The sequence below is a fragment of the Nannospalax galili genome, unplaced genomic scaffold (assembly GCF_000622305.1).
Source record: "Nannospalax galili isolate Female #2095 unplaced genomic scaffold, S.galili_v1.0 scaffold286, whole genome shotgun sequence".
Lineage (NCBI taxonomy): Eukaryota > Metazoa > Chordata > Mammalia > Rodentia > Spalacidae > Nannospalax > Nannospalax galili.
This window is the reverse complement of record NW_008359442.1, coordinates 14402148-14424200: the sequence shown is the minus strand read 5'-3', so window position 1 is coordinate 14424200 and position 22053 is coordinate 14402148. Positions and strand designations below refer to the sequence as shown.

The 22053-nt window shown below is 45.6% G+C and overlaps 1 protein-coding gene across 1 annotated transcript in view; it reads right to left on the bottom strand.

Moving 5' to 3' along the window:
• Window positions 1–21983, bottom strand: part of Abcg5 (ATP binding cassette subfamily G member 5) — a 25519-nt gene extending 3536 nt beyond the window's left edge. Inside the window, exons 1-11 of the mRNA XM_008823088.2 lie at window positions 21714–21983; window positions 20977–21098; window positions 16942–17078; window positions 16766–16864; window positions 12956–13088; window positions 11413–11552; window positions 9418–9547; window positions 8538–8751; window positions 8230–8435; window positions 7270–7408; window positions 2799–2984 (exon numbers count right to left, since the gene is read on the bottom strand). Coding sequence (XP_008821310.1) covers window positions 2799–2984; window positions 7270–7408; window positions 8230–8435; window positions 8538–8751; window positions 9418–9547; window positions 11413–11552; window positions 12956–13088; window positions 16766–16864; window positions 16942–17078; window positions 20977–21098; window positions 21714–21859 — 1652 coding nt within the window. The 5' untranslated portion in view covers window positions 21860–21983. The remainder of the gene's footprint in view (window positions 1–2798; window positions 2985–7269; window positions 7409–8229; window positions 8436–8537; window positions 8752–9417; window positions 9548–11412; window positions 11553–12955; window positions 13089–16765; window positions 16865–16941; window positions 17079–20976; window positions 21099–21713) is intronic.
• Window positions 21984–22053: the final 70 nt, after the last annotated feature.

Sequence of the window (22053 nt, the reverse complement as noted above, 5' to 3'; positions counted from 1 at the left end):
TTGTCAAACATTTCATTGAAAAAACTGGAATTCCTTTTCAATCAAATTATTTATTCTTTGGCTGGAGAAATGGCTCCGAGGTTAAGAGCACTGACTGCTCTTGCAGAGGACCCAGGTTCGATTCCCAGCAACCACATGACGGCTATGAACCATCCTTAACTCCAGTTCCAGGGGAATCTGAAGCCCTCTTCTGGCCTCCATGGCATTGCACGACACGGGTGCACTCACATACATGCAGGCATTACACTCATACATCTTTAAAAAAAAAAAAAAAAAAGAAAAAAAACCTAGTGCCTGGAAGTTGCTGTGACCTAAAGAGTAGAGCCAAATCCAAGATTTTTGCCAAGAACCTGAGACTGTTTACTGATGTTGGCCATGGCCTTCCTTTGAAGAACAAATCACCCCCTTACTGTTCCCAGGCACCAAGTATATGACATAATGTTTTAAAAAAAAAAAAAAAAATGAAAAAAACCTAGTGCCTGGAAGTTGCTGTGACCTAAAGAGTAGAGCCAAATCCAAGATTTTTGCCAAGAACCTGAGAATGTTTACTGATGTTGGCCATGGCCTTCCTTTGAAGAACAAATCACCCCCTTACTGTTCCCAGGCACCAAGTATATGACATAATGCCTGGCTGACTGGCGTTCTAATGATTGGAGTTTATGAAAGAGGAGATGTTGCCTATGCTGGGGCCTACCTTGTTGGCTTGATTCTGAACCCCTGTGTTGACTTAAAAATATTTAAGAGATGCTAATAACCCACTTGAGCAGTAGAGACAAATATGATGCAATGTAAAAAGTATCTTTTATTGGTCCAAACCTGACTCACTTTGCTTTATAGTAACTCGCCTTTATCTAGTTCTATATTTTTAGCTCAAAATGTGTCTTCCTGTGGATTATCTCATTTAGGTCGCTAATCTTTAGGTTCCTAACTCAGACAGGTTCTTATCCACAGATAAGAACCTCCATTTTATAAGTGAGGAAACCAGTTTAGAAAGGAAAAAAGTCAGTGGAGTCAAGGTGGTGCACACCTTTAATCCCAGTACTTGGGAGGCTGAAGCAGGCAGATCTCTGTAAGTTCAAGGCCAGCCTGGTCTACATAGAGAGTTTCAGGCCAGCTGGTGCTACAGGGAGACCCTGTCTCAGAAAGGAAAAAAGTGACTTGCCCATGGTCAAGTGTCAGCTAAGCAGTAAAGGAAGCTTCTGACTCCAGGACAACCCTCTCTCCAGGAAGCGTGTACATTTTGGGCAACCTCATGGGGATGCACCCTGAGCAAAGTCAAGCCTGGCCTAGTTTACTTATTGAAGATGAATTGTTCCAATGCTCACATAACTGTAATTACATGAAAATAGATACTCCTTTTTTGCTGTTGTTTATTATATGTGTATATGTGTGTCGTGTATGCATGTGTACATGTGTATGTGTATACTCATGTGTGTGCATGACCCTGAATGCACATAGGGAAGCTGGAGGAGGATGTCAGGTATCCTAATCTATTACTCTCCACCCTATTCCTTTAAGACCTGGTCTCTGTCTGAAACTGAACCTGGAGCTCACCTGTTTGTGGCTAGGCTGTTTGGCCAGCCCCAGCAATCCCCCGTCTCTGCACACTCACCCCTAGTGCTAGGATTCAGACTGTGTTTACCTTTATACATAGGTGCTGGGGATCCAAACTCAGGTCCTCATGTTTGCACACAGGTTTGCACACAGGTTTGCACACAGGGAACCATCTCACCAGCCCTTTGATTTTTAAGTTAACAAGGCCCTTCCCATTCCCCAGGAATCATGGTTTACCTACTAGATTCCATAAGGACCACCACTTGGAACATTTTCAGTCTTTTACATTTTTTACCCCTTCTGCTTTTAAAAAAAATATGTGTGTTTTGCATGTGTGTATATTCTTGGTTATAAAATGATACATTATAGAATTATAAAATACAAAGAAAGCCAGCAGTGGTGGTGTACACCTTAATCCCAGCACTTGGGAAGCAGAGGCAGGCAGAGCTCTGTGAGTTCAAGGCCAGCCTGGTCTACATAGTGAATTCCAGGTGGACTGGGGCTACAGGGAGACCCTGTCTCAAAAAGACATAAGTAAATAAATAAAATACAAAAAAAAATGTAGGAAAAAAAATCACCCAGAGATAATTACTGGTAATATTTGGAACATGTCCATTAGTCCTGATTCTTTCTTGAGTAGTATTTTATGCTGTATACTCATATCTAATTTTCACTTGCTGCTCTCAGAGGACCCCAGGTTCAGTTCCCAACGCCAGTATTAGGTAGCACAACCACCTGTAACTCCAGCTCCCTGGGATCCTACACCCTCTTCTGGCCTCTACGGGCACCAGCATGCATGTGGTGTACATACATGTATGCAGGCACTCAAACATCTGCATAAAATTAAAATAAATATTTTAAAGAAATAACTTGGAATTAAGAGCTAAAATAGAGACTCAGTTGTAACAGTCAAATAGGAGCTAATAGGCACACTGTAAAATGTGCTGTGAGCTTTTCTAGAGCATCAAGATTGGTTTCTTTCCCTTGTTTTAACAGCTTTTTACATGCGAGTCATATCAATGATAGGCTTACTTTTGTGCAGATTTCCAGTAAAAAGACACCTTATTAACAAATGATGAATAGTTCAAAGTCCAAGGCAATAATGATTAGCAAGCAGTAGAAACCCTCCAGACTATGAGCCAGTGACACAGCTCTCCTGTGGGTTTGCCTTATAGCAGGCTTTATCAGATGATCATTGACCACAAGTCATGCCAACCTAAAGCCTTTAAATAGTTTCATCTTACCTGACAAATCCAGATCCAACAAGCAGCCCAGCGATGCTCAGTAGAGCCACTATACTGTTGACAATATTTGGATTTTGGACCATACCAAGCATCACAAGAGTTAGAAATTCGCCAATTAAGTGGGGGGCCAAGAGAGCAGCTGAGAAATTGCCAAATCTGGCAACCTCGGGATACAACCCTAGAGTCCTAGAAAAACATAAGATCTTTAATTTCCTCTCCAAGTACTGTCATTTTAGAAAAAACACCACATCTGCCTTCTATGAATAAATCTTTGGTGGCTAGTGGGTGGAGGGAGTTAGCAGGGCAAGTTGTGCTCCCCTCTGTAAGGCTCTTTGGAACAGTGCCTACACTGGAGCCCACTTATTACCACAGCTGTTTCCATTGGCTTTAACTCACTGTGAGCTGCCTGTTACAGCTCCTTTAGCTCTCACAGCAAAATATTAAATTACTTAGAAAACAGTCACACGAGCTGAGAAGTGGGTCTGTTGAACTCTCTTGGCTTCTTCATAAATAACCATGTTCTTCCTACCCCACCACTCCCGTCACTGAAGACTCACCCTCCCTCCCTGAACCTCTGTTCTGCAGGATCATTGTGAGCACGAAACACCTCACTGCATCATCCTTCATTCATTACCTAAGCACTCCATTCACTTGTTATCTTATTCTAACAGCCTTGATTTGACCTTCTTTGTAAACAAGCATAACCTTTATTTGTGCCTTTGCTTGTACATTCCTCTCATTACACTGTTTCCATGGGTGACAGCATGTCTAAAACTCTCATTAGACTTGGGGCTCTTTAGTTCATTTGTAGAATAGGGAAAAGAAGCCAGCATGTCCCATATATACCCTCCCTTCCACTCTCCAAGGCTCTCCTTTTCCTTTGGTCCAAATCAGGACATTTGTTTATGCTGTAAATTCCCTTCCCCTTGTAACTTGTAGCCTGGGGACAAGTATCATTGCTTCCATTCCAATCCTTTTCCTCAATGTGTTAACCTTGATGAGCCAACAACATAAATGTCTCCTAAACAGCTGATCTCCATTCAAGAACTTCCATCTCTATCTTCCTAATTAAGATCCCTAAGGTTTCCACTTTATAACTTGGGGTCCAGTGGCGGGTCTCATCATGACTAACATAAACCTCTATTTTAAATGACTATTGACTCTCAGTTCCCCAATTTCACTCTCTTCTCTACCTCCCAGTTCTGATTCCTGTGTAGCTACCTGATATGCAGCTTAACTAATTAGTGTTGCATTTTCATCTACTCACAGTCTATTTGCTTGCTTGCCTTGCAGTGTTGGAAAATTGAACTTGGGGCCCTGGGTATGCTATGAATGCTCTTGACCACTGAGCTATATCCAAGGTCCTAAATAGATTGTGATCCTCTTCCTTACCTCATCCTATCATAACCCATTCTTTGAGCCTGCTAATCACTTAAGCAAATATCCCTCTTCATCCTGCCCTATACCAGCCTGCTTTGTCAAACAGTGTCTGCCCCTTCCATGTCACTCTTGTTCCCCTGTAAACCTAGCTTCTACCCTGCTACTCTCCTGAGCTTTTTTCTGGAAGATAGCAATGACCTTGTCTCTCATGCCTCTCCTCCTTTAACATGTGCTAATGCTGAGCAGGTTGATACACACACACACCCCTTGTAGCTCTTCCTTCTTTTACCTCTGCAGCCCTGGGCTGGTGCTCCTTCCTCCTCCTCTACCATCCCTCTCCTCCTCCATCAGCTTACTGTCTGTCCTCTTCCCACCCTCTGAATGGGCCTGTCTTAGGGTTTTACATGCACAGTGCTTCCTTCCTCTTTTCCAGGCCTTTACTCCTCCAATTCCACGGACATCTCCCCATTCTTTCTCCTTTGTAGTGCTACCATTTGAACCCAGGGCCTTGAGTGTACATGGCAGGTGCTGTACCACCCAGCTGCACCCCCAGATCCTTACTTTTTCTTAATATTCCACCTTATCACTCAGACCTCAGATTGACATCTCTATTTGAGTGTTCATGTAGCCTCCTGGATGCAGTGTGTTAGAAGATAAACCCATTTCTTTCCTGGAAAATTTGATAAGGATGCTCCCATCCTCCCAAACCATCAGACTGAAGCCTCAAGCATCAGCTGCAACTTCTCTTTAACAAATCTATTATGTTTCTGAGGCTCAATTGATTCTACTTTCCCAGCATCTCAAAATGGCACACAAACATCCTTTTGTGGTGCTAATTGAACCCAGGACTTTGTGCATAACAGACAAGTGTTCTACCACACCCCCAGCCCAGGGATTCCCTTTTCTGCTGACAGTGCTCCTCTCTTGCTTTTGGGTCCTGTGTCTTTACCGTCGATGGCTGCCAAAGCTCTTCGCTGGACCATCCAACAGCTCTGTCCTGAGTCCAGTCTCTAGCAAAGAGATGCTAGACTCTCCAGAACCCAACACAGCAGAGTCAGTGCCTGCTTCAATATTCTTTCCCACCTCCTGTTATCAGATACACTTAATGCCATAGCTTGGCAGACAGTGCCTCCCTGAGCCAAGGCTTTCAGTTTCTGTTCCTCTTCCCAATGTTTCATTACCCACAGCACAACTGGACATTTCCTTTGGAGAGAGCTTATGTGAGTTTGCTTCTGAACTATTGAACTGTTGCTCATCCAGTTTTTCTTGAGAAACCTCCAAGAATTCCTCTTCCCCAAACTCTACACCCAACCACTCATGGCCTCCTCTGTAATCAGCTAAGAAATGGATATGAGATGGGAAAACACCTCATATAGGCCTCAGGTTCCTCAACTATAAACAAGAATGATTCCACGTCGTCTTCTTAAAATGGTTGCAAGGATTGTGTAAACGAATGCATGTGAAGCACAGGAGCTCACTGTGTGTTAGCTGCTGCTGTTGCATTCCTCAACAGTGTTCCTGCTTCTAGTCTTACAGTTCCTTGATTTAAAGTCATCTGGAAGTTTGTTCTTGTCTACAATTCCTTGTCTGAAATGCTTTAGGGCCAGATGTAGTTTTAAATGTGGGCACTGATGGGTTTTGGAAGGGTAGATCACACTTACTGTGGTGGGGTTTGTGACTTGTAATCAGCCATATTAATATTCCTTTAAGCAGAATGTTCCTGTAGGATAAATATGAGGATCCCTATGTTGGTGCCAGTCAGACTTTGCCATTAAGTGAGTTCAGGTTGTGCATGCTGCTAAAGAGCTGACACAACACTCTTGGCTTTCTGAGATGTTTAGATTTCAGAACTGCAAGCTCTGGGGCAGCATCCAGTACTGTGCCTGGCATCCAGTAGGCACTCCTTACATATTTCTGTTGCTTAATGAAAACATTTTCTGCATGACTAACAGCTGTGTTGCTGCTGGAAATTATTCTGCATTCTTGTGTCCGATGGTATTGAAAATAGTCATGACACGCATGCTTGCACTCAATCTGGTTTAAAATCACCTGATTTCCTCAAGTCCCACAGAACTAGTTCTTTCTCACAGTATCTAAAATACCATATGGTCTTCAAAATCAGTGCTTCAACACATGCTAAAACACATAGGGTGACCTCTGTCGTTCTCTGAGTAAAACTGTCTTCTAAGAGCCTACACTAGCCTCAAACCCTAAGTCTCGGAGCTTATTACCAGCATGCCCTCCTTTATGTTGCACCTACATGCCATGTAGTTTATAATAATGATTCATCTTGCATGTCATGGAACATTATGTGGTCACAGTTAGGAGAATCTGCACAGGAATCCAGGCAATGAAGAGAGGTCTTGACATCTTCTCAAGACCTGCCTGAAGTCCCTTCTTGGGACAGCTGAGCACCTTGACACTAATGGAGTAGAGTAAGCTGGCTCCTTTCCTCCATGTTTTCCCAAGGCAGAGCACAGTGATTAGGGAACATCTATCTCCCTATGGAACAAAGCATGCAAGTGTCTTAACTCTGCTCATTCTTGGATTGATATCCTTGTAAAGTTCTGAGAAATAAAAAGCCATCAGTGAGAAGCCCACAGGACTGATGTGTCATGGTTCCCAATGCCTTCTTCCTGGAGTTTCTGGTGTCCCTCGAAGTCCCCCACCCTCCAAACTATGATATCCTAATCCGTCAGTAAAACCTCTGGCTGAGGGGCTGCTGCACTCCAGCTTGCAGCAGCTAGGGGAGGCCACCCTGCACCTGGGTCTCACTCCTGTGAGCACTCTTCTCTACCTTAGACTCTCAGGGAGTAGCAGCATGTTCTTTGCTGACATAGATAACCTGGCTGGCCTGCTCTCAGGTCCCATGCAACCCTCAGTTGGGTTATTCTACTTGTAACAAAATACATGTCCTGAAAAGACAGGACGTTGCACTAGATATTAATGGGGAAAAAAATGTTCTAGATCCTACAGAGCAGAGAACATGGAGTCAGTCACCCTGTAGTTCTCTTTTGATGTCCCATCAGCCCCCGTGACTCCCTGGGGAGCCTGAGTCTAGTGACCTGAATGCTGCTGAACCCTCTCTTACCAGTAACACACACTGCTGAAAATCATGGTGGCGATGATGCTGAAGGGGAGCACATGCAGAACGTAGGCCAGCAGCATCTGCCACTTCTGGTACAGGCCGTCTTGACTCTCCTGGTCACTGACAGCCCTCAACACAGGAACTGGCATGGAAAGCAGGTTCCAGAACAGTCAGTCACTACACAGCTGAGGAAGGAAAGGCTATCTCAAGCTAAACTTGAGGTCTGTCAGGTCTGGATAGAAAGGACCAACTGGGAAGACTCTAGTCATGGAAGGACAGTAAACCCCCAGCCCAGAAATCTTCACACTACCTGGGTTGTGATGTAGTTACAAAAGCCTCCACACTTGCTTTCCAGCACACATAAAGAGGGAGTGGATGAGTGTTTGGGGTCCCCCACTGCAGCCTACACTTGACAATGGCTCAGAGACTTTGCATTGTCCCCCACGTTCATCTAGGACCAGCTTGACAAAAAATCCTTCTCGTTTCCTGTAGTTGGTGTTACTACTACCAACTAATTTTGGGAATTATTTTCCTGAAGAAAACCTCAACACCAAGCAGCTCAGTGTTGCTTCCAGATCCCCACTGAGTTTGAAGGTGAGGTGCTGACTCTTCCAAAATAGGCTCCAGCCTGGTAGCTGGATCCCTGTGGATCCAGAACCTAATGGTCAAGATACTCTCCTGGAGGTGGAGGGGAGGGTGACCTTTGGAAAGCTCTTTCTGAACTTTGCACTACTAGTCTACATCACTCCATGCTCTCTGGATCCTTAGACCCTCAGAGACATACACGTGGTGAGCTCCTCATCCTCACGTCAAGGTGATCCTAACTCAATAGTTACCTTTCCCCAGAGAATCTGGAGAGGGCCAAGTTTAGCTCTGGCCACTTTTATAATGATGGATTTATGCAAGGCAACAGCTGGAGCAAATAAGTGGGGAGACAGAGGCGCCTCCCACAAAGGCACTTACATAGATTCACAGCATTGAGCATGCCTGTGTATGGGGTAGCACCCACAAGCTGGTACAGCAGGCCCACACGGTCCTGGACAGCACCCTCTAGCATGTTGTTCTGGACCCGTAGAAGGAAGAAAATGAGGAACAGACCCATGATCAGATTCTGGATGAGGCGCATAATCACCGCCTGCTTATTTCTCAGTAAGTTTCTTGTCACTCTTCTGAAAACCAAACAAAGCCTATTTTAATTCCTTTTCTTTTGTTTTTGGGAAATGTCTATAAAGACCTAAAATGGGTCATGGCTGTATTTCCAAGGTTCTTACCTCAAGAGAACAGCCAGCTTACAGAACACTCCAGGAGGGTCTTTAGTTTTGAAAGGAATCATGGGTAAGGTTTTCAGGTGTTTTGTTCTTTGAATATTCTCCAAAATTTTGTGATTGATTGCTGATTCTTTGAAGGCAGATTCAAGAATCTGGACACGTTTGTAGGTTTCTATTTCTCGTTCTTTGCTCTGAGTATCCACTGACGTCAAGTCCACTAAAATTTCCCCCCAAAAGATAGGACCCATATATTTTTATTTATTTACTTACTTACTTTGGTCTTTTTGAGGCAGGGTCTCCCTGTAGTCCCAGCTGACCTGGAACTCACTATATAGACCAGGCTGGCCTTGAACTCACAGAGATCTGCCTGCTTCTGCCTCCCAAGTGTTGGGATTAAAGGCATGCACCACCACACCTGGCTAAGACCCATATGTTTGTTTGTTTGTTTTTTTAATGCGAGCACATGCGCACACACACACACACACACACACACACACACACACACATACATAATGATATATGGTCCATCAGTGATTCAGGAATACTAGTCACAATGCCTCATCCCACCACAGAAGCACCTGTTGTTAATGACCATCTGTTAAATCTTAATTACCCAGAAAATCTCGTTAGGATTGTCTGAGAGGACTCAGCTCAGTTTTTGTCTGACAACGTAGGAATGCGCCAGTCTGAGAAGGAACCCCTGTCTTATTCTGGTAAGTCACAAGCTAATTGACCTGCCAAATTAATTACTTGAAAAAAAAACCACCACTACTATCACCACCAAACCCCCAAATCTGTAAGAGCCAGCATCATCCAGACAGAAATCAAAGAAAAGAAATATTTTTAAAATATTCATAATGGAGAATGTGAAAGAAACACTTACTGTAGAAGTCAAAAGGGTTAGAATGTTCAGGACAAGGATAACCACAACTGTTGAAGAAATCAAGCATTTCCACAGGTGTGCCGCAGAACACCAGCTCTCCGTAAGTCAGGATGGCAATTTTGTCAAAGTGCTGATCAGACAAGACAGCGTCAGTGTGTGCTCATGTCACCATGTCCTTATGAACTAATTGTCCAAGCAGCCAATTAGTCCTTTGTTACCTGGGTCATGTATTTTTGTGGGTCCATTGGAGTCGTGGAGATATGTGGAGAGACATGTCTCTGCTTAACAGCCTGGTTACCTCTGAAGGTCATGCTGTATCATACTGAGCTCCAACATCATCACATCTGGGGCAGAGAAGAGCTACTGGGCATGCCACTGAGAGATAGACCTTCGGTAACCTGAGGTGTTTTGTGTATTGCTTATGTTTGACATACCAGATTCTCATCTATAAAAAGCAAATGACGGCTAACCGAAAGAATACTAGGAGGAACCAATGAGGTTCCTTTTGGAATCCAGTCTATGATTCTGTGGTAAAACAGCCTTGGTAGCTATACTGGGCCATGAATGCCATTGCCGGTTCTGTGTATGTGTGCATGTGTGTCCATGTGCTCATGTGCATACGTGCATATGTGTGCATATATTCATGTGTACATGTGTGCTTGTGAGTGCTCATGTGTACATGTGCTCGTGTGTGTGTACATGTATGTGTGTTCATGTGTGTATATATGCGCATGTGTATGCATGGAGTATACATGTGCATGTGTGTGAACATGCTCATGTGCTGCACATGTGGTCGTGTGTGCATGTGTGTGTGCACAGGGTCATCTGCATGTATAGGGATGTACGTGTGTACACATGTTCATGTGTGTGCATGTTTGTGTGGGTGTGCATGTGTGCATACATGGTCATGTGTGTGCACGTGTTTCTGTGTGTGTACGTGTGCGTGTGTGTTCCTGTGGAAGCCAGAGATGACGTCGTGTCTTTCTCAACACCAGACGTCGTGGCGCAATGTACGTGTGTACACATGTTCATGTGTGTGCATGTTTGTGTGGGTGTGCACGTGTTTCTGTGTGTGTAGGTGTGCATGTGTGTTCCTGTGGAAGCCAGAGATGACGTCATGTCTTTCTCAACACCAGACGTGGTGGCGCACACCTATAATCCCAGCACTACACTCAGGAGAAAGGCAGGCAGATCTCTGTGAGTTTAGGGTCTGCCTCGTTTACATAGTGAGTTCCAGGACAGCTGGGGCTACAGGTAGATCCTGTCTCAAAAAGTCCAAAAAAAAAAAAAAATCAGTTGCTTTCCACCTTATTCTTTGAGACAGGGTCTCTCACTGAACCTGAAGCTCACCGATTCGGTTAAACTGGCTGGCCAGCAAACCCCAGGGACTCTCCTGTCTCTGCCTCCCCAGCCCTGAGATTACAGGCATGGGTCTCCATACACACTTTTTATGTGGGTGATGGAGCTATGAAGTCAGTTACTGAGTTACTGAGTCATCTCCCCAGCCCCTGCTGCCAGCTGTTTACTGACTTGTGACACGGGCTCCATTTTGAGTCATTTCTAAGTTGTACTCTTTTCCTCTGTCAAACTCTCCTGTCTCTGCCTCCCCAGCCCTGAGATTACAGGCATGGGTCTCCATACACACTTTTTATGTGGGTGATGGAGCTATGAAGTCAGTTACTGAGTTACTGAGTCATCTCCCCAGCCCCTGCTGCCAGCTGTTTACTGACTTATGACATGGGCTCCATTTTGAGTCATTTCTAAGTTGTACTCTTTTCCTCTGTCAAATGGGCTTACTGCTACTGGCTACAGAATTGTTGTGTGGACTAAAAGAGCTGGTAAATGGAACACGCTTGACACGAAGTAGGTGCCGGGTAAACTGCATCTTTTGCCCTTCCCAAGTCACTGGAGTACAAATCTCTGCCCACCCTGCCGTTCTCAGCTCCACACATCACATCCTTAGTCTTGAGCAGAATAAGAGATGCATCCCCTTACTTGGAACAGCTCAGAGCGAGGCTGGTGGATGGTGAGGATCACGATGCGGTCCCTGCGAGCCAGCTCTGCTAGGAGAATGACAATCTGATTCGCAGTCATGCAGTCCAGGCCTGTGGTTGGCTCATCGAACATCATGACCTCTGCCGGCAAAGAAGGGGCAGACAGCTGAGCCACTGCCCAGCATGCTCTGTGCTTAAAACTCAGAACTCTGCTCAGTCCTTCTCTGAGAAATAGCTGCCTGGAAACTGGAGTTCAGTCTGAGCCCAGGAGAAAGAACCTGACCTGGGAGGGCCCAGCTCTCAGCTCTGTAGCACACCTGAGGACAGGAGAGTGACCAGGTCAGGCCTTTTTGTAGTATGGACTACGTGGGCTCCATGCAGGGGACACTGACTTTGAACAAGGGCTAGTGGGTAGGTTTTGAAAAGGACTAAGAAAAGACTAGTTAACTTTTTTAGCTAGCACAGCCTGATTCATGTTAGTAGCACTTTCCAGTGTTAATAGGATCTTCACACAGCACAGAAATGAAATGAAGTCTGAAGTGGGGTAGGCATTTTTGTTTTTTAGAGGATTTAAGTGTAGCTCATTCCTACCTCCAAAGTGACAAAGGCTTTTAAGAGCATTTTCTTATTTACCATGAGGTGACCAGGGACCAACAGAAGAAGAGGCAGGCTCGGTCTACCACAGGGTAAAGAATCCAGGCTCGGTATGTCCTCTCCCAGGTGCATGTAAGTGAAGAGCTTTTCCCAAGTGGAGAGAGTGACAAAACCAGGCAGGAGGAGGCAGGACATTGGCTACCTCATCTTCATAGTCCCTTCACCATGACATAGACACTTGACAGCACATCGCTTTACTTCCTTCCATTTCCTGAACACTTTTAATCATATCAAAACTCTTTGGTTTTCTCTAGTGGACACAGTGGTGCTGATCAAGGAAGAACTAAGGATGGACAGTATGGGCCCCCATGTTCATGGAAGACTCAGGGACCACAAATACACAAATATTATAGTCCTAAGACATGTTCGGTGCAAATGGTCCTTGTCTTGTCAAGAGTTCTGTTCCAATAACCCCATAGTAAAGTAAAAATGTGTTAGTTGAAGATGCATTTAATACACCTAACCTACTGAACATCAGAACTCAGCCACACTGAACACTGTGGCATGTATCAATTATTTCCCTTCATGGTCAGCAGGAGTTTGACTTGCTGCTGATACCCAGCATCATAGGATATGGTACCACGTATCACTGAGGAAAGATCAAAATTCAAAGAACAAAAATATCGTTGAGTGCATATCACTTTCACTCCACCATAAGGTTGAACTGCTGTAACTTGAGAACCATCTAGCCCTGGATGATGGAATCTCACATGAAATGAATTACTTAGTGCTTCCCAAAATGGGAGTCTCCAGTTTGGAAAAACCTCAGGGATTTCAGTTCTATACACACTCCTTTCCCAATGGGAACTATGAAGAAAAGGCTTCAAGTATCTGAAGACACATGGACGATGCCCTGGCAGCAGCTGGTAACAGGTCTATGTCCTACTTACTAGGGTCCTGGAGGAGCTGGGCTGCGATGGAGACCCGGCGCCGCTCACCACTGGATATTCCCCCAAAATTATAGTTGCCAATGATTCGGTCTGCCACGTGGCTCAGACTCAGCTCTGCCATGACCGCCTCCACCTGCAGGAAACATGGCTGCTATTTCAGCTCATGGGCTGGAGATGGTCCACAAGAGGCAGCACCTCCCTAGAGTGCAGGAGCTGCCTTCAGACTCTCTATACCCTGGGGATATCAGGTCTAGTAGAGTAAAAATTTAGTGTGTGTGTGTGTGTGTGTGTGTGTGTGTGTGTGTGTGTACACTCATGCCACAGCGCACCTGATGAGGTCAGAGGACAGCTTGCAGGTGTCAGTCCTCTCCTTCCACCACGTAGGTTCTAGGGATCGAACTCAGGTGTGGGCTTGCAGCAGCACATTTTCTCACTGTATTAGTTATTTTTCTGTTTCTGTGATAAAATACCATGATCAAGGCAACTCATAGAAGGAAGAGTTCATTTGGGCTTATGGTTCCAGAGGGATAAGAGTCCATCATGGTGGGAGAGGCGTGGCAGGAGGCAGCAAGAGCAGAAAGCTGAGAGGTACTATCTTCAAACAGCTACAGGAAGCAGAGAGGGCCAAACCAGAAGTGTCTCAAAGCCATCCCCAGCGATGTACTTTCTCCAGTTAGGCCACATACCTCCTAAAAGTTCCTGGGCCCTCCCCAAACAGTGCCATCAATTGACCAAGTATTCAAATACTTGAGCCTGTGGGGGACACTTATTCAAACCACCAGACCCACTGAGCCATCTCACCAGCCTATATGCAATTATTTTAAGTCCCTATAGTAACAAAAACTGCTTAAATTTGCTTAAGGGAAATTTGCCAGAATTTGTCCATTTTTAGTCCAGTCCATACAGAAAAATGTCCCAAAGGCATAGTTATAACTTTTAAGTATTTGGGTCTTAAAAGCTTATTATCACAAATGCTTTATGTGTTTTTAAAAAATGCAGTTTGGTTTGAAGTGAACTCCATTTCCCTTTTGTAACTTGAGTGAGTCCTGGAGGCTCAGGTGGTCAGATCTCAATGTGGTTTTGCATCAGAGGACTATAATCTGGCTTCCAGAAGCAATTAAAAACAATTCCAATCTTTACTCAAATCTCTTTAAGATCTTCCAATGGGACCCAATTTATAATCCACAGCTACATTTCTACACTTCTAATTCCCTTTCCAGGCCTCTTCATTCTGCCCACACCCTGCAGCAGCCCCTCTCCTCTCCTTATTCTCAGTGTCCCATACTAATAACAACAAAAAGTCCTTACTGACTTTCTAAGAAGGCCAGCATTTGCCTCCGTCTCCCTCTTCCATTCTTCAGCTTATCTCAGCCTCAGAGACCTGTTGGAAAATCTCTGCTTCTACTGCTCCCCTCTCCCACTCCCCTTAATCTGTAGGAAGGCCTGGGGGAATCAGACAGGAAACTGAAAACAGGATATGGCAAAGAATTTGTTTCCATCCACCGTCAATGAAATTGTGCCCCTTTCAAAAAGAAAAAGAAAAGAAAAAACAATATATCGATTTGAAAAATAACCCTACTACACTAGATTGCAGGAAAAGAGAGGGTAACTTATGGAGCAGAATTCCAGAGGAAATGGGACAGAATCATCAGCAAAAATGAAGATGTAGCCCACAGAAGGGCGTATTTACAGTAGAGGTAAAGGGATGGTGAGAAGGCAAAGATGCATCAGTAAGCTAGTATGATATTGACTGGGAAAAGCAAGGGTCTCCTCTCCTCACCGGACTAGAAGGGCCCTAGAACTTTGCTTGACATGACCTGGTTTGGGTCAGGGAAGACTTCTGAGAGCCTCCTCTGTGACATCAGGAAAGCAGTAAGCTTGCCCCTCTTGTCTTCAAAGGGACAGATATAGGAGATATTGACTTAACCTGTCTCCCATGTCTCATGTCCCAGCCAGGCGTTCTTTGATATTTTGCAACCTGTTGGAAATGGAACTCTGTTTTTATGCTCTGGACCCTTACTCTCTTCTTCACATAATCTGATTTATTCCTCACATTGACCACAAGTAAGATGTATTATCATTCTACTTATTATAGGGAAAAACAGCTATTCAGAGTGGTTCATAATTTTGCCTAGGTCCTGCCATTAACAAATGGCAAAGTTGGGACCAAGAGGACTCTCTGGACTCTTTGTGGCCCAGGAACACCAGCCAAGCAGTCACGGCCTGCTCTCATCACCCCGCTTTCCTACAGGTTCTCTGAGGGCAGAGTAGACCTTGCTAGGCTATCCCTTCTGCCAAAACCAGCATGTCATTTTTACTAAGTTAATAAGAGTCCAGACGCCATTGTCTGGATTTGCTCAGAAAGTACCCATGAACAGGCACAAATCTGTCCTGTCAACCTTTGCAGGGCATTTCTGGGCTCTCTGCGGCAGCCACTAGGAACACTAATTAGAGGGTAAACTTGTCATCAGTTGGTTTCAAGGTCCCCACAGCTGAATATTTAAGCACATAGACTTCTCAGATGGTCTCAGTAGGGTAAATAAATCACAATTTCTTAAGAATCTTTCCTGTTTTCATTTCTTCTACCAACATACCAATTACGGGCTGAGGATGAACTCAGTGAAAGAGTGGTTTACCTAGCACGTGCATCAGCACTGCAAAAAAGAAAAAGACTTTTTAAGTAAGATTTGTCCTCTTCATTTTGATAGAGAAATGCTAAAGCATGCAGAGAGAAAGCAGAGGGGCTGTGTGCCCTGGCTTTTCATCTGCCACTTGGTCAGGACCTCCAAGCCATGTGAACGTGCCTACACACACCTGCCTCTCAGGAGCATCCAGTATGATAGGCTTGATGAGGAGTGGGCACCTCCAGAGTAAAATCTGTCCCCCAGAATTGTTCAGGAGTCTCAAGTGGAAGACAGTCTCTCACCTAAGACATAACAAGCAAGCCTGCTTCCCAGAGAACTGTGCCTTTTTACAGGTGACAGCTCTACCTGGGAAATCCCAGAACTTCGTACACAGAACTGAGCAACATTTCCAGGTAAGGTTAGGGTGTGTTTACCTGTGGCTACTTCCAAAATGGGTACATTTAACATACAAACTGGAACCTAGAAAAAGTGATAACTCCAGAGTTTCTTTCTTCATGAACTCAAGACTATTTTGAATGAGGCCCCTTCAAGATGCCTCAAAATGCAGAGGAGATGGCTCAGCAGGTAAGAGGGCTTGCCACCAAGCCGACTTGAATTTGGTCCTGAAAGCCATAAGGTGACAGATTCCCACAGATCGTCTTTTGACAGCCACAGGTGAGGTATTTGTGCACACACACGCACACACACACACACACACACACACACACACACACACAAATAATTTAAAATTGTGTTAGTATTTTCTCATTCCGGATGAGATAACACACTGTTTTCTCACACTGTGGGAAGTCCAGCCACATGCCTGCAGAACATCTTAGGCTGGACTGGTCACTTTTCAGGTGTTCAAAAGGCATATGTGACTGCCACCTAGGATGGCGCCAGTGGAACAGAGTACCAGGGTTAAAGCAAGGAGGAGAATGGGTGAGGCCAGGAGGTGGCTGGAAGAGGGGCTGCTGAGGCACCAGGTCTCCAACCTGGGGAGTAGCCCTCACCCCAGTTTCACTCACCTTTTTTTTTTTTTTTTTTTTTTTTGTTCTTTTGGGGCGGGGGCCCCCTTGTAGGCCCCGTTGACCCAGACCTCGTTATGAAGACTGGGCGGGCCCCACAGAGATCCGCCTGCCTCTGCCTCCCAAGTGCTGGGATCAAAGGCGTGCCGTTCACTCACCTTTTTATGGTAGAAGTCTGTGGAGCTGCGGCGCAGGGCCAGCATCGCTGTGTAGCTCAGCGTCTCACGCACAGTGAGGCTGCTCAGAAAGACGTCGCTCTGCGGATGCGGGGAAGGAGACTTCAGCATCACTTGAACCCAGGGGAGTGGGGGAACAGGACCAGGGACGTGCCCACCTGCAGGACGTAGGAGAAGCAGTCCTGGAACTGGTCCCTGCGCAGGGAGCGGCCGTTCACAAACACCTCCCCTTCCAGGGTCCCAGTGCGCCTCAGCCTCCCGGAGATAGCGTCCAGCAGTGTAGTTTTCCCTGAGCCTGGAGGTGACAAGAGAAGGCCGTGGAGGAGCCCCTGCATGAGGACAGTGGAGAACTTCCCTAGACCCTTTGTGCTATGGTGGGACCTGACTGCCCCTCTCCATTGCCCCCTGGATCCAAATCCTAGGGCCCAAATAAGTCCACCCCATTTGTCCTCTGAGTGAAGGGTGACAAGCCTAGTAACGGGCCAACACACCAAGAAAAAGTGTCCACTGCATTTGGTGACAAGAAAGTAGCTCTCTTTCTAGAGAGATGATTCAGTGATTAGAAGTACTCACTGCTCTTGCAAAGGACCAGGGTTTCGTTTCCAGAACCCACAAGGAGGCTGACAACTGTCACTAACTCCAGGGGATCCTCCACCCTCTTCTGGCCTGGCAGACATTGCACCCACGTGCATATATATACATATATGCAGGAAGGGGCTGAAGTGAAGGCTCAGAGCTTAAGAGCACTAGCTGCTCTTACTGAGAACACAAGTCAGATTCCCAACACCCACAAGCAGGTTACAATCATCTGCAACTCCAGTTCCAAGGAATCTGAGGCCCTCTTCTTACCTCCACTGGCATTGTATGCCCGTGGTTCACTTACATACATACAAGATAAACACTCATGCACATAAAAATAAAAATAAAAATACATTGTGGCAGGCTCAGTGCCTGCTTTTAATTCCAACATTTGGGAGGCAGAGGCAGACAGATCTCTGTGAGTTTGAGGCCAGCCTAGGCTACATAAGAGTTTCAGGCTAGTCAGGGCTACCTATCTCAAAAAAATTATAAAGAAATTAATTTTGAGCTGGAAAAGAAGCTCAGTTGTAGAACATTTGTCTGATATGCACAAGACACTGGTTCAATCCCAGCACCACATACACAGATGGAGGAGGAAAAATGACTTTATTGGAGTTGTGCTCTAACTTTCCTGTCATGATCCTTGACTTCCTGTGTGGTTCCTCCAATCAGAGCCTCCCAGACCTGACATTTCTGAGTCTAACCTCAACTCTGACCAAAGATCTAAATATCCTGTAACCTGGGTTCTAGCCTCACCACCATATCAAGACTGGTTTCCCCAACGACATTAGGGCGACTTTCTTGTCACCAAATCCAGTGAACTCATCTGGGTGGTGTTTGACCTCTCAGCATTTGCTACCGCTGCCTATCCCCTCTGTCTGCCACTGCAGCTGCCTACACTCACCTCGAGGCTGCTGCTTCTCGGCCTCATACGGGACCCTCAGGGCTCTCCCTTCTTGCCTCCAGGTCTCATTGAACAATAGAGAGCACTAACTTGCTACCCAACATAACACACCACTATGGAAATAGATTCTTCAGGTGCCTGATATCGCATTACAATATGGTCTTGGGAACTAATACAGTTGTGGGGGCACAGCCGTCATGATTGGGATTAGTACCCTTATAAAAGACATTTGAGGGCTTGAGAGATGGTTCAGTTGGTAAAGTGTTTTCTGTCCAAGCATGAGAACCTGAGTTCAGACTCCACAACCCATGTCAAAATCCTGGGCATAGTGGCACATGCCTGTAACCCTGACACTGGGGAGGTAGAGACAGGAGGATCCCTGGGCTTGCTGACCAGCCAGCCAGCCTAGCTGAATCAGTAAGTTCCAGATAAAAGTAAGAGTCTCAAAAACCTAGATGGAGAAGTGGCTGAAGAAGACAACCAAGGTTGACCTCTGGACTTCACAAATGCACAGACATGTGCGCCCTGTACCCACACATGCAAAAATAATTAAAGAGATTTTAGAGAAGCCCTTTATCCCTTCCACTATGTGAGACTGAGTGAAAAAAATAACTGTGTATGAGGAAGGCTCTTACTATGATTTGAGTATGAAATGTTCCCCATAGGCTCATGTGGATCCTCAGTTGGTGGTGCTATTTGGGGAGGTTCTGGAAACTGTAGGAGGTAGGGATTAGCTAGAAGAGGTAGAGGTGTCCTTGGGCAGATCTTGTATCTGGCCTTCTCCTATTTCCTCTCTGCTAACTGTCCATTGTGATGTAAGCTGCTCTGTCATAGCTCCCAGCTATGATGAACTGAACCCTCTGAAACCATGAGTCAAAATAAACTCGACCTTCTTTAAACTGCTTATGTCAAGTGTTTTGTTCACCATAACAAACAGCTAAACACCCACCCTCACCACTCACTACATGTGTCAATCAATTGATCTTAGGTGTCAGTCTCTAGGACTATAGGGAATAAGTATCTGTTGCTCATACATTATAAGCAGTATCTAGTATTGTCTTATAGCAGTCCAGTTGAACTAAGGGAATATCTTTGCATGTAACCTTAATATTACTGTTGCCATAGAGCTGTGCATGTGCTGTAGCAGACAAGCAGTCATGGGTTTAACTTGAGGCTATCTTAATCCATTTTCCATTGCTATAGTAAAATACCTGAGATTGGGTAATTAGTAATTAGTGTGTGTGTGTGTGTGTGTGTGTGTGTGTGTGTGTATCTGTGTGTCTGTGTGTCTGTGTGTGTTAGCTCACAGTTTTGGAGATTCAAAGTTTATCTGCTCAGCTCTAGGGACAGCCTTTTGGCTAAGTCACAGCATGGTAAATACCATCACAGTGTGATGACATGTAAGACGGAGAGACTGCATGGTGAGACAAGAAGCCAGAGGGATTCAGGGATCAGGCCTACCTTTTATACCAATTTGCTATAGTGGGAGCTAATCCAGGCCCTGTAAGAACTACAGTAATACTTTCAGGGGTTATGCCCCATGGCCTAATCATCTTCCACTAGACCTCACTTCTTAGAGATTCCAGTGTTTCTCAACATTTCTACAATGGGGAACAAGCTTCTAACACAGAATTTGGGGGGACACACTCAAATCACATCCAAACCAATGCCATGCCTAATTCTTGTCACAGACTTGCATTGCCTATGTCTAGGAAAGAGAGTAATGCAAGTAGACAGTGGGTTAAAAGTCAGCAATCTGCAAGCAGTTGCTCAATCAAGAGGCTTTTATAGAGATAAATTTGTCAGAATCCTTAAATTAAGACATGTAGAACAACCCATTGTTCTACAACCCACAGCCCTGAACTGTGCCATCCAGGGGCCACCAGCGGCCAGTGCACCCCTTCCCCAGATGCTGAAAATGTTGGCCCTGAGAATTCACACCTGTGAGCCTCACAGGGACCTGAGAGGAAATCCATCCCAGGAAAATGAGTAGTTGATACAAGGCACAAAAACAAACATGGAAGTCGGGCTCAAACATTACAGTTTCCTCTGCAAAGTAGAGGGAAAGACATGGGGAATAGACACAAGAGATGCCTCTGCACTATCTGTAATGCTTAATGTCTTAAAAAAGAAAGAGACCCAAAGCAAATATGTGTGCTGATAAGGCTTGATATTGACACATGGATATTTTATATTATTCTCTATTCTCAATTGTGTGTCTGAAGAGCAGCATAAAGAGAAAGGGCCAGTGACATGAAATATGGGTGGTAAGTGGGCATTTTTGTGCTCATTTACTGCCTTACCCTGTCTCTAGATAGGATGCTAAGCACCCCCTGCATGCTAGCCACCTTGGCCAGGACTCTCCATACTTGGAAATAGGAAACTACTTGCAGGGCTAGGGCTGGGACTCAGTGGTAGAGAGCTTATCTAGCAGGCATCAGGCTGAGTTGAACCCCAACACCAGGAGCATACAAACAAACAAACAAACAAACAGAAAATGCACTTACATGTCAGGTAGGACTGCTCACTCTTTCAGGGACTTTTCTCAAGGCTTCAGATTGGTATCAAGTTCCATTCACAGTCAGACATGTCATTAAATTTCATTCTAATACCAAATACATGGTCTTTCTACACTTTAAATTTACTTCTTCAGTGTGGTACTTAAGTCCAAACCTCCCCAGAGCTCTCGCTGGGAAGTAGAGCTGCTTACCTGAACTGCCCAAGATGCACATTATCTGCCCACTCTCCAAGTACAAGGAGACATCTTTGAGGATCTGCCGTTCCCACCGCTGCCGGTGTGATTTGATATCCCACCAGGGCCCAACACGGTTACTTTAAAGAAAATTCCATGAGATCAAAGTCAGTGTAGGGTCCTGGAAGGAGCCAGACCTGGGTTCTCCAGTGCTAAACCCAGCTCTACCCTGCCCCAGTTGTCACTGGACAACTTTGCACTATATTTCAACCTCTATGGCCTGCTCTGCAGTCCTTGGAGAGGTATGGACAGCCAGCTGGCCACCACCCAAGGGAAGGGCACCTGGTAACAGCTCTGAATGTCAGGTCTCTCTGTCTGGCTGTGGGATGCTAACAAACGCACTGGTCATTCTTGAGGTGGACCCTACAGTACTTCATTCCATCTTGTGCCTCCAGAACCCAGACTCTCTGAGCCCTTTCCATCTACACAGGGCAGGTGATAGACAATCCAAGGAAGGGGTGTGGGCAACCAAAAGTGATGTGAGGCAATGAACAGCACCAGACAGGGCACAGTTTAATGGCCGGGTCCTGCCCTGGGCAGAAGGAGGAACTATTCACTACTGTTGCTATTATCCCTTGGCAGCCTTGCCCACCTCCACCATGACCTACTAAGTAGACACCCCAAGGCTCCCAGGCCCACTCAAGAGGCAACAGAGATGGTGGGAACCCTAGTTTTCTGCAGTGGAGCCCCCTTACCTGACACTGTAGGAGACATGGAGGACACCCAGGCTGTGCCGAGCCTCCGAGTCAGCAGCAGACTCCTCCTCCAGGGAGCTCTGGGAACCTTTGTTGATGTGAGATCCTCCAGCTCCCTCTGGACTCAGAAAGGGCCGTTCACTCATGGTCAGCAGATGGCAAAGACAAGTGAATTTTCTGGTGGGCTGACCCTCTCCAGAGTGGCTTCAACTGACGAGCCAGTGGGAGTGCCCTGCCTGCTCTTACCCAGCCCTGGAGTCTCTCATGAGGCAGCAAGACAGGGATTTGGCCACCAATGCCATTATCTGATGTACCTTTAGCCAGAGCGTCCTTATCTCAA